The sequence below is a fragment of the Trematomus bernacchii genome, unplaced genomic scaffold, assembly GCF_902827165.1.
Source record: "Trematomus bernacchii unplaced genomic scaffold, fTreBer1.1, whole genome shotgun sequence".
NCBI classification, from domain to species: Eukaryota; Metazoa; Chordata; class Actinopteri; order Perciformes; family Nototheniidae; genus Trematomus; species Trematomus bernacchii.
The window spans coordinates 2456718-2471074 of NW_022987772.1; the positions used below are offsets into that span (position 1 = coordinate 2456718).

A 14357-nucleotide genomic window follows, 5' to 3' on the forward strand; every position below is an offset into this window, starting at 1 on the left:
TGTAGAATTGTCAGAGAGAAACCATGATATATTAATAGAACAATAATGTAATTGTTAGCTAATGAATGTTTCTATGCTGAACAACGGCAACATGACAACGTTTTCATTGGTCCCTCTTCTTTAGAGAAGGCCAGGAAATGATGGATACACGGATCGTGTTCAAATCAATAGGCACGCAATGACTCTAATATTTGTGTCTCTTGTATTATTTAAAAACATTGTAAATGAACCTCTGTATGTCATGTTTTCAGCTCCATTGGCCTCCAGATGTTACTCCCACGGCCGGGTGGAGACGGACGAGGAGTTTGACGCCGGCTGGGTGACGTACTTCAGCAAACCTGACATCGATGCCTGGGAGCTGAGGAAAGGTACCTTTGTGCTTTTTAAATATCTTCTGATGATGTGGCCTCGCTCTGTTGTTAATAGTGTGGTTCATGTTATGGTTATAGTTGGGGTTTCATTGAAAAGTGTGGACAAAAAGAATACATTCTGTCAAAAGTTAGACTATTTTCAGTCAATCTGGAAAAGTGTTCTGGTTGTTATAAGCCCCAATGTTTCTAGGAGTTGGGTTTTATTCCCACTTTTAACAAAACTGTGTGTATTGTTTGGATAAAATGGTGCAATATAATGGTTGCTCTTCTTCTTATTGCTTATTCTAAATATAGTACAGGCAAGAGATGCAAATAAAGGACACAGCAGGACATTTAGAGATGAGAACACCAGGTCAAGCTAAATAAAATATATGAATAATATTAAATAAATAACCCAAAACAAAACTAAAAGGATCCCTAACGCACCACACACTGAACTACACACAGATATAGTCCAAGTTACTGAGGGTCCCTGAACGCACCACACTCTGAACTACACACACACACAGCTGGGTTACTGAGGGTCCCTGAACGCGCCACACTCTGAACTACACACAGATATAATCAAAGTGACTGAGGGTCCCTGAATGCACCACACTCTGAACTACTCACACGTATAGTCAAAGTTACTGAGGGTCCCTGAACGCACCACACTCGAACTACACACACATATAGTCAAAGTTACTGAGTGTCCCTGAACACACACACACTCTGAACTACACACACACACCTGCTGGGTTACAGAGGGTCCCTGAACGCACCACACTCTGAACTACACACGCACCAGCTGGGTTACTGAGGGTCCCCTGAACGCGCCACACACTCTGAACTACACACAGATATAATCAAAGTGACTGAGGGTCCCTGAATGCACCACACTCTGAACTACACACACATATAGTCAAAGTTACTGAGTGTCCCTGAACGCACCACACTCTGAACTACACACACACACTGCGGGTTAACAGAGGTTTGCCCTGAACGCCACCACACTCTGAACTACACACACACAGCTGGGTTACTGAGGGTCCCTGAACGCGCCACACTCTGAACTACACACAGATATAATCAGAGTTACTGAGGGTCCCTGAATGCACCACACTCTGAACTACACACACACACAACTGTTACTGAGGGTCCCTGAACGCACCACACTCTGAACTACACACAGATATAATCAAAGTTACTGAGGGTCCCTGAACGCACCACACTCTGAACTACACACACATATAATCAAAGTTACCCGAGGGTCCCTGAACGCAACCACACTCTGAACTACACACACACACAGCTGGGTTACAGAGGGTCCCTGAACGCAACCACACACTCTGAACTACAACACACATATAGTCAAAGTTACTGAGTGTCCCTGAACGCACCACACTCTGAACTACACACAGATATAATCAAAGTTACTGAGTGTCCCTGAACGCACCACACTCTGAACTACACACAGATATAATCAAAGTTACTGAGTGTCCCTGAACGCACCACACTCTGAAAAAGGATCCCTTCAACATTTTTAAATAACTAGGTTGACGGTCCAATGCACTCAAGAACCAAAGACACACACATACGATATGCATATTATATTTATTGTCCCATTTCATGTTTTGTAATGGTTTGTGGCAATATTATGAATGTGTCATTATGCTGCTGTCAAATCCTCGTCTCAGTACGATACCAGTCACCTCTGTGGAAACATTGGTATAACTGTCTTTTTTAATTTATATTGAAGTGTATGTCTTTTAAAAATTGATCTTGAGTCTCTTCAATAAAGCTGACGAATATCTTCTCCACAAGAAATTGTCTTAAAGTATTTTTCATGAACCTTAAATTCAGACGACTCTTGCTAATGATTGCTAATTCTTTGAAGTAATACATTTGTTTTTTTAAATGAATGTAAGCCTGAAGGCATGAACACCCTGATCGGGTACGACCTGGTGCCCGAGGCTAAGATCGTGGACTCGGCGCTCAGAGCGTGCCGGAGACTGAACGACATGGCCAGCGCCATCCGTATCCTGGAGGCCGTTAAGGTGAGATCACGTATCGAATTGTGGAAGAAATGAGGCCCTATGTCTCTTCCTAACCACTCTTACTTAATGTCCATGAGAATGTTCAAGATTCAAGGCTTTTATTGTCATGTGTACATAGCTACAGTTTAGATATGTCAATGGAAATCTGAGGCTCCTCCAACAGTGAAACACAGTAAAACAGATCAAATAGTGCAAGGCAAGTTTATTTATATAGCACCATTCAACACAAGGGAATACAAAGTGCTTTACAAACATGAAGACATTAAGAGCATTAAACCATTAGAAAACATTACAAAAGATATAAAACATGAATAACACAGGTACATGAATAAAAGTTAAGATGTGAAAAGTTCAATTAAAAAGCAGCGGCAAAAAGAAAATCTTCAGCCTGGATTCAAAAGTAGTAAAGAGTGCAAGTAAATACAAATACAATAGAATATAATAGAACTAGTGGCAAGAATAGTCTATAAGATGCAAACAGATGAATGTTCTTGGATGTTTCTTTCAAGCTCAGGTGTTCAACAGTCTGATGGCCTGTGGGATGAAACTGTTCTGGTATAATAACATAATGATCTGGGATTAAAGGAAGTAGTGAAGGAGAATTCATCAGGACACTGGGAGACGTTAATGATGAGACGGAGGGTGTTTGGATGTGCCTCTGTTGTGGGGAAACTACAAAGCCACTAAAAGCACATCTAATACTTGAGTCCGTGCATAGCATGTTGTTTCTTGAGGGGTTTCATAAATGTGTGAAGCTAATTGGTTGCATGAAAGCCATTTAGTATCATTGTATATAACGGCTTTGAATAAATAATACTCTATGGAATATATATATACATAAACACTTATCTTTCGTAAAGGATGGTCCAGTGTTTCCTTAAGGAGGCAACAAGGGAAGCAAGGTGGCCCACTGAGAGGCTTCTAGGTCAATTCACTCTGTTAGGAACATTTCTGAGTGAAAGATGAATAAATAGTGCGAGAGAATGATTTGAGATGTGCAAGTAAATACAAATAGAATAGAGATAGTGCAAGAAGAGTCTATATACAAGTACATGGAATCTGATATATTAGATAAATAATTAGCAAGATGCAAACAGGTGAATGTTTATGGATGTTCTTTAAAAGTGCAGGTGTTTAATAATCTCATGGTGCAATATAATGGATTGAAGTAGAGAACAATATTATCACCGTAGTATTCCCATGTGTTGTGTATGGAAAGACTTGTTGTTTATTTGATACTAGATGCTAATTGTTGTTTAAACCAATCCTAAAGGAGGGCTTCAGTCCATATGTATTGCTGATCGCTGTAAGTAGTGTACGCTGTGTTCTCCATAACAACATCCTCTTCATTTGTTATTTCCTCTGTGTCTTTCAGGACAAAGCCGGCCCCCACAAAGAGATCTACCCGTACCTGATCCAGGAGCTGCAGCCCACGCTGTCAGAGCTCGGCATCTCCACTCCAGAACAGCTCGGCATGGACAAGTTATAGACCCTCCAGGTGACGATGCTCTCATTACAACATGTGTTTTTTAGCACATCTCTGCACACGTGTCTCAGGACAGTTTCATCACCCCAAAATGACTCTACATCAGGGGTCTCCAAACCTCAGCAATAAAGAAAGTATAAATGGAATACGGCCCACAAATGAAACTTGTGTTCGTCTTATATTGTACTTCTTAAATATATATGTACAAATATATTACAACAGTAGTAATTCATGTGTTAATGAGACCACTTTTCTAATAAAGCTGGAAACATTTTCTCTAACAATCTTAGTTGATAAGAAAAAAGCCCAATGACTTATTTCCATAACAAGCTTGAAACACACCGTTCCTATTCCTCCTTATTTAATCAATCTGAAGCTTCTGTTTTAAGGGATGAGCTGCCAACACTCACGAGCATCACTTACCTACATTTGATTGGTTTTGCTAACTTATAAATGAACTTATGAGGCAATGAACCTCTACTGAGGGGCCCAGCCCTCGGTGAAAAAGGTTTGGCCACCCCTGCTCTATTTACTAATTACTCTTCTTTGTAACTCACTTTTTAAATCGGTTTCTATCAATGTGTTGGAGTCAGTTTCCCCACGGTTACAGAAATCTGCCCTTTAAAAATGTCGCCTTTGACATTTTGAAACACACACATTGGCGTTTACATACGTTCACATACAGAAAAATATTCGAAGAGGCTGGGCCGCTCATAGAGGTTTATTGGCTCATAAGTGAAGTTTATAAGTTAGCTAAACCAATCAAATGTCAGTAAATGATGCTGCAGCCTACATGACAGCTTCCATAGGTTTCATTCATTTTGTTAGCAGCTCATTCCTTAAAAGAGAAGCCTCAATTGCTCATCATAAGAGGGAAATAGGAAGGGTTGTTATTTCAAATAAGTTATTGGGCTCTTATCAACTTAGATTTGTGTAGAACATGTTTTTAATTGACTGAAAGTGGGCTCATTAACACATGAACACTACTGTGTAACATTGTTTTTACAGATATATTTAAGAAGTACAATACAAGACAAGCTCAAGTTTCATTTTGTGGGCCGCATGCCATTATACTTTTTGCATTTGCATTTGGTAGTTTGGACATCCCTGTTATAGACCAAAAGATTAATAAATAATTAAACATAAGCATTAGTTGCAAAGGAAAGTCAGATTGGTGCATCCAGACAGTCTGAACAGATAGAATGAATGCATTTTGGTCTTAATGTACATTATTTAATTTCATATTCTGTTCTTGTACATATTCTATTTACATGTATATAGACTCCTTGCTCTATTTTGTATGTTATTGTATATGTTGCATTGTTGGAGGAGCTCAGGTCAGAAGAATTTCATTGCCATGTCTACACTGTAGCTTTGTGCATATGACAATAAAACCTTAGAGTTTGAACGTCTGCACAGCCTTCTCTTGATAACTGGACTCAAACTCACACTGTACATTTCACATTTATATTCAATCTCATATTTAATAATCCAGTCCTGGCTAAATTAAAGTATATATCTAGTCTTTTCAGTTCTCTAATGTTCAATGCCTTGTCTTTTCATGCTGCTGCAACGCAAACATTTCCCACATTGGGATCAATAAAGTTCTTCTTATCTGATCTTATCTTAAAATATACCACACAGTAGTCTGACATATATTCAGTGTTCCAAGTCTTTTAGTTTTTTAGGTTCTTTTGTATTAAATGTATATTTTTTGACCTCTTTTGCAACTTATGGTCTGAAGTTGTTTATGTTTGCACCACAATACACCAGAGCTAATCCCTCTGTGTGTACCTGGTGATAAACTTGATTCTGAATTTAGGAAGTTAATGCGTGTTAAAAATGTGCAGCAGCTCATGAAGGATATTGACTTCCTCTCATCTGAACATGTCTCCTTCTCCTCTCTCCTCATGGTCCTTGGATGTATAACGAGATGACGATGAGCTCTTCTGATTCCCCACTTTAAATATGTCTATATATTGTTGATCAAATCCATGCTTTCCTGTTGTGTACAAAATGGTGGACCTAATAATAAAGAAACCAATCATTTAAGAACGTGTGTTGTTCTTTTAGTTTTGTATATAAATGCATCATGTTTTCCAAGTTGATCAAATAAACTCATGAATACAAGATTAAAACATAGTTTCTCTATCTTGGTCAAAGTGTTGATGAACCAGTTTGTACCTTTTGGTTTGATGAGCTTCAGGTCACCAGGACTTGCTTTGTTTTTATTTCTGTACTTGGGTACATTTCTACGCTGAAGGATTTTAATTCTGCTCTCTGCAATGAGCAAAAAACGCATTGGTGGCTAAATATATTTGACTAAATATACACTGTAATTAAAAAAGTATTTCCTTATCCATAATTACTCGTGACATATTGCATAGTTATGATATACCCCTGTTCTTTGGAAACAATATACATAAGAAACAAGACTTTAAATCCATATTTATTCTATAAGAACTGCAGTGAGTGCATATTTGAGTTGTGTTGTATTTGTTAACACGACTAAAGTACACATTTGAATTATTGTTGTCGATTCACATATACACAAACCAAGTATAAAGTCCAGTCGTTGTTCTAATCAGTATTTACATATAAGTGCTTTGTTATTGTTTAACCTTTTATACATTGCAATAAAACAACACAATGATTTGCTTCTGAACATGAAATAGAAACCTTGCAGACAGGTGTTTGCCCCTCTTTGCTCTTCTCTTCACCACCAGATGGCGACAGGAGCCTGGATATCTGTTTCTTTCTCATAAGCAGTAAGTTGTACCAAAGCCCTATAACTGAAAGAGTTGCAACAGCGGAAGTCCAAAATGTTTGATCGTCACGTGGTGGTCTCTTTATAGGGCTTTGCTTCAGTCTTACTCATACAGGGGCTGTTTCTCAAAGTCGAGGACGCTTCCTTCGTAGGACATGTCCTTCCGAGTCAGGTCCTTCAGAGGCTAGGCAAGAATCCTTCCTAGCATTCGGAGAACGAAGAATGGAACAGGCTAGCAAGTGTGCAGGTGTGCAGGTGTGCGTCATATGAGAGGCCCCGCCTTAAATTGAGCGCGATTTGTTTGAAGACTCATAACTGATTTGCGAAGATCGAAGATGTACTTGAGTAACTGTGTTTTGTAAAAGGATCATCTCTCCAGGACAGAACCACTAAACTAACATAACACGTTCTCCTTCTGTTTGCAGCCTTGAAAAAATCCTGGAGGATAAGCAGCCATAAGAAAATCATAAAATCACCATCACCAATCAATAATACAATGTGTATTCATATATCATACTTGATGTCTGCAAACCTCTTTTACACATCTTGGTGCACATTGTAGCATAAACCACAAATATCAACAAAAGAGGCAAAGTCCAAACAAGGTTCATTTTAATTATTTATTTGGAGGCTCTGAAGGATCCTTCCTTGACATTGAGAAGCAGCCACAGTATAGGAAAAGCAATTACAAAAGGTTTAAAAATAGAAAAGCATTTCCTTGTGTGTGTGGTTTAGGCATGGATGTATAATAAGAACTGGATACAGCGTCGGAGGCGGGGTCTCGTTCTTTCCTATGAGAGCTGCTCATTGGCGCATGAAGGCAAAATGGCCCAACTTTTGAGAGAGCGAAACGTCACAGATTACCCGTCATGCTTGGCTGTCAGAGCAGAAGAACCTGTGGGTGTTTCTCAATGTCGAGTGCGCTTGCTTGGTAGCACATGTCTTCCGAGTCACTTGCTTCAGAAGCGAGGCAAGAATACTTCCTGGCATTCGGAAAACAAAGAGTGGAACAGGCGAGCAAGTGTGCGTCATATGAGAGGCCCCGCCTTACATTTTCCGCCACAGATTTGGGGAAATTGGTCCGTGCGCAAAGCATTGTGGGGATTTTAAGACCGCAGAGTCTACACATGTGCAGCCTCGAAATTTCTCGCTACGAACAGGCCCGGTTCCAGAACAAAATGACTCAGGGTGCATCTGAGATTAGAGAGGGTGCAGTGGTAAAGAGCTATTTTTATTAGTGGGGAGTGCACCTAACACCCTCTAGAGGGGTCGTCACCTCCTCTAGGGGGGTCCGGGGGCATGCTCCCGGACCCCGGGAGCAATATTGAAGTTAAAAGCATCAATCTGGTGCACTTTGAGAGCAAAATGAAGAGATCTATGGATACATCTCTCAACATCCATATGAAACAGAACTGTACACAGATTTACTTTTTCTTAATGGATATTTTACAAATCACTCCCCTTTTAAGACCGAAATGTCTACAGGCATAGCAGAAGATGGCATCTTTTTTACAGGAATATTCCAGCCAATCTCTGTTTTGAAACCATGAGCTGCAAAATGAGTGCCTTACCCCACTGTACAGGCGAGTTGGGTACTTTTTTAAATATACCTGGGCAGGCTCTGTTTTGCCGAGGTCCTCTGGCACTTGCGGGCCGCCGAGGGGTGGCGTGTTTGGGGCAACGAAGAAGGCTGTGGCTGCTCCGCCTCCGTGGGCGAGGCGGGCGGGAGGACGTTTTTTTTACGGTAACGTAATGTCCCCATGATCTGAACTGTTATTACATGCAGTAGATGCATTGTTACTGCTGGCGATAAAGGCTGGATGTTTTAACCATTTTCCATCATTGACTGCTGTGTAAGCACTTTGCAAATGACGAACGCGCAGGGGCACAGGTCACGCGCACCTGACATAATAACGTTACTTACTGTTTAAATTGACCAAATAAATGCAGCAGACAATGTTATTTAACCACAATTACAATTTATTTTATTTCAACTATATTCTTCTTCTTCTTATTATTATTACTACTATTATTATTATTATTATTATTATTGTTATTATATATGTAATATATTTCACCCCTTATGCACCCCCGTAGAACCGGGCCTGGCTACGAAGTACGCCGGGCTCGGTAGAATTCCAAGTATGCTGGACATTGGAACAGTCCTTCGGCGGCACTCGATGACGTAGTATGCTTGAAATAGTGGCTCTGGCAGAGTTCCCGTTAGCCGGTAATTACCGGACTATGACCGGTAAAATATGCTGAAGACCGGAAAATCTAAATCAAAATGTCCGGTCAAAATAATTTTCCCTTAGCGCAATACCGCATCAGTTGCGCCATTTATGTGACCGACAAGAAGAGTATGTGACAGACAAGAAGAGTATGTGACAGACAAGAATAGTCAATTCTAATGTCTAACACTTAATGTGGAGAAAGAGATGTCCTGTATGGGTGGATTGGTGCGTTGATCTGTTGGTAATGCCTCGGGGTTTCGGTGGGCATGTAAACAAATGTATATACTATACTTTGTGGCCTTACCCGGTTGGATAGCGACGCTTATTGTTTAGGTGTCTTTTAATAAGCAGGTAGTCATATCATTAGCTAGAACTAGCTGGATCTGATCGATATGGACATAAACGCGAGTAGAGTCTAATCTGACGGGAGAGAGAGATCAGCTGCTGCTGACGAGTCGACACGCAGCTCTGCATGATCACCTGCAGCGGCGAGCGGAACAAAACACACACTTCAGGTTAGAATATCACACTTAGCTATTTGAATTACCTCTCAAACTACCTAAACTAGTTATAGATATGTTTAGTTTTACTGTCGGGTCACTCATGACTGGATCCGCGAGCTGCATGATACTGGCGGGCTGTCAGGAGAAGGAGAGAGCGCTCCGTTTATTATTCCCGCGTTTTTGTAAGTTACTGTACACTTTTGAATAACGTAGTTAATCTACTATAATTAGTTTGTTTAATATCGAATAATATCAATTCGTTTTAAAACTCAATAAATAACAAAGAAGACCTTTGACCGGCACTTTTCTCATTTTCTCCGGAAGATTTCAACTTTAAAGGACATGTTGACCTGCAAAAAAATATTCTAACGGGAACTCTGGGCTCTGGAGCAGCTTTACTCGACATTGAGAAACGGCCCATATGTGCACTCACAGAGCATGCGCCCCTTAAGCCCCGCCCCCCGAGCTCCCACTCTCGGCTCACTAGAATGAATGGAGAGAGAAAATATATCTAGATTCGGCTTTTAGTGCATTTTATAACTTTAAGGACCGAATTATTCTAATCAAGGCTATAAAATAGTTCATACTGGGTATTTTATTTAGTTAAAAAAAAAGATCCACCGATTTACAGATGTCTTTTTCCCCATGTTAGTCAATGGGGAAAAGTATTTTTGGGCCGGGTGACGTCACGGACTGATACGGATGTTGCAGTACCGCCGTTTGGACACAACCCATTTTGAGAGTCCGGAGCACTTCCTGGGGGCTTGGGTTTAGGGAGGGCGGCGCCCTATCGCCCCCTATGGGCCAGCCGCCACTGGGTAGAAGTACAAAGTAGCAAAAATATTGAGTTACTCAAGTAAAGTATAAGTACTTCAGAATTGTACTTAAGTACAGTATTTGAGTAAATGTACTTAGTTACTGAACACCACTGGGTTTAATTCACTACCTAAGTATATTATATTTACATTCACCAGCACAAACAGGTACAGGTTTTTGCAGTTTGATAATACAACACAAATAAAACTCCAAATCACATGCCTAGGTACCAAATGCCCCAAAATCCCAAATCTTACCCAGAAGTCAGTACCAATTGGTAAAATAACAACAAGCCCTTATTTTTGTCATAACCCGGCTCCTATGCCTGACAAAAATGTGAAAGGATGCAATGGATGCTGGTAAATTAAAGTATTGTATGTAATAAAGTAAACATTTACTTGAAAAAAAATACGGGTTGCTACTCTCAGGAGGGAGTCCAGGAGAAAAGAGAGAAGGAAAGTGGCCTTCGCTCAGAATCTGTGTTACCTTCAAGGACAAGGGGGAAAATGTACAGGTAACAAAACAGAGGACTAGACTTCAACTGTCACACACACTCCACAAGGTTTTTCCTCAGCTCAAGTTGAGCTTTCTGTAAAGATACGGGTCCAGCTCACGGAGAGCATTGATCAGAACCCTGCTGGCTTCAGCTCCTTTATTTCGCACAGCGTCCACCATCTCTCGTGCTCCGTCATTTTGGGGTTTTGCTCTGGCCGACGTCATTTCAGATTCGGTGATCACTCCAGACTCAAAGAGTTTATCCAGAAGGTCGATCAGGAGAGTTGGAGTCACTCTTCGAATGAACTCTGTCCGAACTGAGAACAGCCACTGGTCTGCAGAGTCTCTGCTCTCTGCTGAGTCTCTGCTCTCTGCTGGGACTCTGCTCTCTGCTGGGACTCTGCTCTCTGCTGGGACTCTGCTCTCTGCTGGGACTCTGCTCTCTGCTGGGACTCTGCTCTCTGCTCGGACTCTGCTCTCTGCTGGGACATTTCTCTGGGACAATTCATTCCTTGGAACTGGAAGATAAACAGGGAAAATACTTTTGTTAACCAACAATCACATTAAACAGATCTCTTAAAAATTAAAGTATCTCGACATTCCCAGAGGTGGATTTCTGTTCACTTAAAGTTATAATATGTAACATTTCCTCATTAAAATGTATAAAAACTCCTACAACTGTATTATTTATATTTTGTTGAGTTGTGTACAAACATTATCGCAAATGGTTCAGAGAGATGTGTAATTTTAATCAAGGTAACAGTACGTTCATCACGGTCTCCTGTAAGTGGCGGCATATCCACTTAAGCATTAGAAGCTGAAGACTACAACTCCCATAATGCCACGCTGTTTCACCACTGCACAACACTAGTTTTTATTATGGTTTTAGAATATAACAGCTTGTGTGTTTAGTAATGATGCGCTGCCATGGAGCCTTAATAGAGAATGCTATGAGATGGAGCTTTAGAGTTATCCAGTCTATCACTGGGTCTGAGCTCAGGTGGAGTCTTTACCTTCCAGTGACACGCGACAATACCAGACTACATTTCCACCTTGGTCCTTGACCTTCAAAACCACTCTCTCTGTGCTCGTCGTCAGGGAAACTAGAAATGCCGGGTAGTAGTTTGGTCCAAACCTGGAATCAAATGTTTTACTCTGGAAACCAGAAGCAGAAGTTAAATGTTTATCTGGATCTTTCCTGATTGTGAATCCACATGCAGATAAATGTGTGTTAATGATCATTGTGTTTCTTTAGAGGAGTATCAGTGACTCACCTGAGGCTGAATGAAGAAGCCCTCAGGTTCACAGTGCACACTGTAACTGTGATCAATGTCCAGCTCACAGTCGGAGGAGATTGGGATGTTCACAGGCAGAGCACGTCTGTGTTTAACAACCTTCAGAAACAGGACATTTTGATCAATTTAAAACAACATGTTGACAGACCTGCTCTACAGAGATATAAGAATTACAATCAATTAAGAATAACATCATGAGGACATATGTGAGTAGATTAATTAAAGTGTATAGGTTAGATATTTTTGGATGAGATTCCAATTCTCCAACACATTTTTTAATATATTTATTAGGGTTGTTTACAGAGCCCCTAAAGCAGGGGTGCCCAACCAGTCGATTGCGAGATGTGTCTAAAAATAGAACAACAATATTCAGTTTTATCGTTAATGTCCTATAACATAATCTTCCTGTGCCAGAATAATGCACTTGAACGCATCAAAGCTTTGTGATTGGCCGGCGTGACCCCATGTGTCGGGCCGTGGCTGGTGGGCAGTGGGCACTAGTTAGCTGACGTTGTCCGTGGCAACAGGAGTGACAGTCCGCACACACACAAGACCGCAATTATGGCAGAAGCAAAAAAGCCCAAAATATATCATTTTCACTCAGAGTGGGAGGATGATTATTTTTTTGTTTATTCCAATTCAAAGTCCATCTGTCTCATCTGCAATGCGAGCGTGGCTTTACCGAAGAAGGGTCATTTAGAGCGGCATTTCAAAACGGTGCACAAACGCTACGAGACGGAATTCCCTCCTAATTCTGCCCTACGCTCTTCTGTTCGTTGCGTGCATATGTAACAGAGTTAAACATGTGAATACATCATTATAAGTTTGTGAATGTTTAATTCATAATAAGTTGTGAATTTTAAGAGATGAGATTGTTTCATTTAATATTTTAAGTTTTGTTTACCGTGGGAACACCTTCCCGTTGCACGTCTTTGTTTACTTCCGGTATGTATTTTCCACCCTCCGCGGACTGGCCATCTGCAGAATCTGGAGAATCACAGAACGGCCGGTCGTCAACGTCTGGCTCGATTCTCTGACGGGCGTCACCGCACTTCATTTTTTATTTTTGTAAAAGTTGCACCGACAGAGGTCCGCCGTTTCCCCGCAGCGAGCCTCCCCCCCAGTTGACAGTTCGCTAGCACTTGGTTCAAAAAACGTTGGGCACCCCTAAAGGGTCATGAAAAAAATAAAACTAACTTGTGCGCACAATATACTTTCTCGTGCACTCAAGAAAGTTACCGGTTCACCAAGTAGGAGAGATGTGCCTTTTACACACCGCCTTCACTGTGTTTACCTTCATTAGAACAGCTGAAGAGAGATCGAGGCTGCTACGTTTTAACCACACACACCTCTACACACACACACCTCTACACACATCGAACTGCCTGATTATTACGCCATATTATTAGTTTTATGAAGATGTCCGGTCGCCAGGGCGTGTGTGTGTGTGTGTGTGTGTGTGTGTGTGTGTGTGTGTGTGTGTGTGTGTGTGTGTGTGTGTGTGTGTGTGTGTGTGTGTGTGTGTGTGTGTGTGTGTGTGTGTGTGTGTGTGTGTGTATGTGTGTGTGTGTGTGTTGTGGGGAAAGGCCCATAACTGTGACCCAGTCTATCAGTTTGTACTGACCTCACTGAGCACAGGCACCTGTAGCCTTGGCTGCTGTGCTCTCAGTGTTTTGTCTCCCTGTTCCTGCCTGTTGGCGTCAGCTGATAGAGGTGTTATCGTTTTATCTTGTTATGCACAATGTTGATTCTCCTCTCAGAACAAGCTAAATACATGGGTCTGGGGTAGAGTGCTTGCATCTCAACCTGTGTCAACTCGTGGCTCATGACCTGTCTTGTGAATTCTCCGGCCGAAGCTCCAAATAAACCATCAGTGTTTGCCATCAAAGCTCCAGTTCTCCTCGTGTCTCACCGAGTCCTGTTTCCAATTGCTTCAGAAGTTTCCCTCACGTGTGTGTGTGTGTGTGTGTGTGTGTGTGTGTGTGTGTGTGTGTGTGTGTGTGTGTGTGTGTGTGTGTGTGTGTGTGTGTGTGTGTGTGTGTGTGTGTGTGTGTGTGTGTGTGTGTGTGTCGTCATCTCCTGTGTGCTCCACTTCCTACTTGGGGCACCGGTAACTTTCTCGTGCGCACGAGATACTTTTTGTTTTTTCCATGACCCTTTAGGGGCTCCGTAGTTGTCAACATTAACGTGTCAAAACTCACGATTAATCTGGAAACCTTGACACGTTAAAAGAATGAATGCATATTAATCACAGGACCAATTCCTGTAACGCGATCACACGTGATGCCGGCTCTAATCCCTAAAAACTACCAGAGGCTTGGCTAGCCATGGCTAACATCACTGTGACAGTCTAA

The 14357-nt window shown here is 41.3% G+C and overlaps 2 protein-coding genes across 2 annotated transcripts in view; one reads left to right on the plus strand and one right to left on the minus strand.

Annotated features, from left to right (window-relative positions):
• Positions 1 to 136: 136 nt before the first annotated feature.
• LOC117496979 (cytochrome c oxidase subunit 5A, mitochondrial-like) lies at positions 137 to 5945 on the plus strand. Its single transcript, XM_034148861.1, has 5 exons — positions 137 to 171; positions 252 to 368; positions 2286 to 2407; positions 3783 to 3905; positions 5807 to 5945. The coding sequence occupies exons 1-4, from the start codon at positions 138 to 140 to the stop codon at positions 3894 to 3896; spliced, it is 387 nt and encodes a 128-aa protein (XP_034004752.1). The 5' UTR covers position 137; the 3' UTR covers positions 3897 to 3905; positions 5807 to 5945.
• A 4123-nt stretch (positions 5946 to 10068) lies between these two features.
• The window catches only part of LOC117496972 (protein NLRC3-like), a 39534-nt gene continuing 35245 nt past the window's right edge, over positions 10069 to 14357 (minus strand). The window contains exons 14-16 of the mRNA XM_034148844.1: positions 11983 to 12102; positions 11722 to 11863; positions 10069 to 11226 (exon numbers count right to left, since the gene is read on the minus strand). Of these exons, the coding sequence (XP_034004735.1) occupies positions 10784 to 11226; positions 11722 to 11863; positions 11983 to 12102 (705 nt within the window). The 3' untranslated portion in view covers positions 10069 to 10783. The remainder of the gene's footprint in view (positions 11227 to 11721; positions 11864 to 11982; positions 12103 to 14357) is intronic.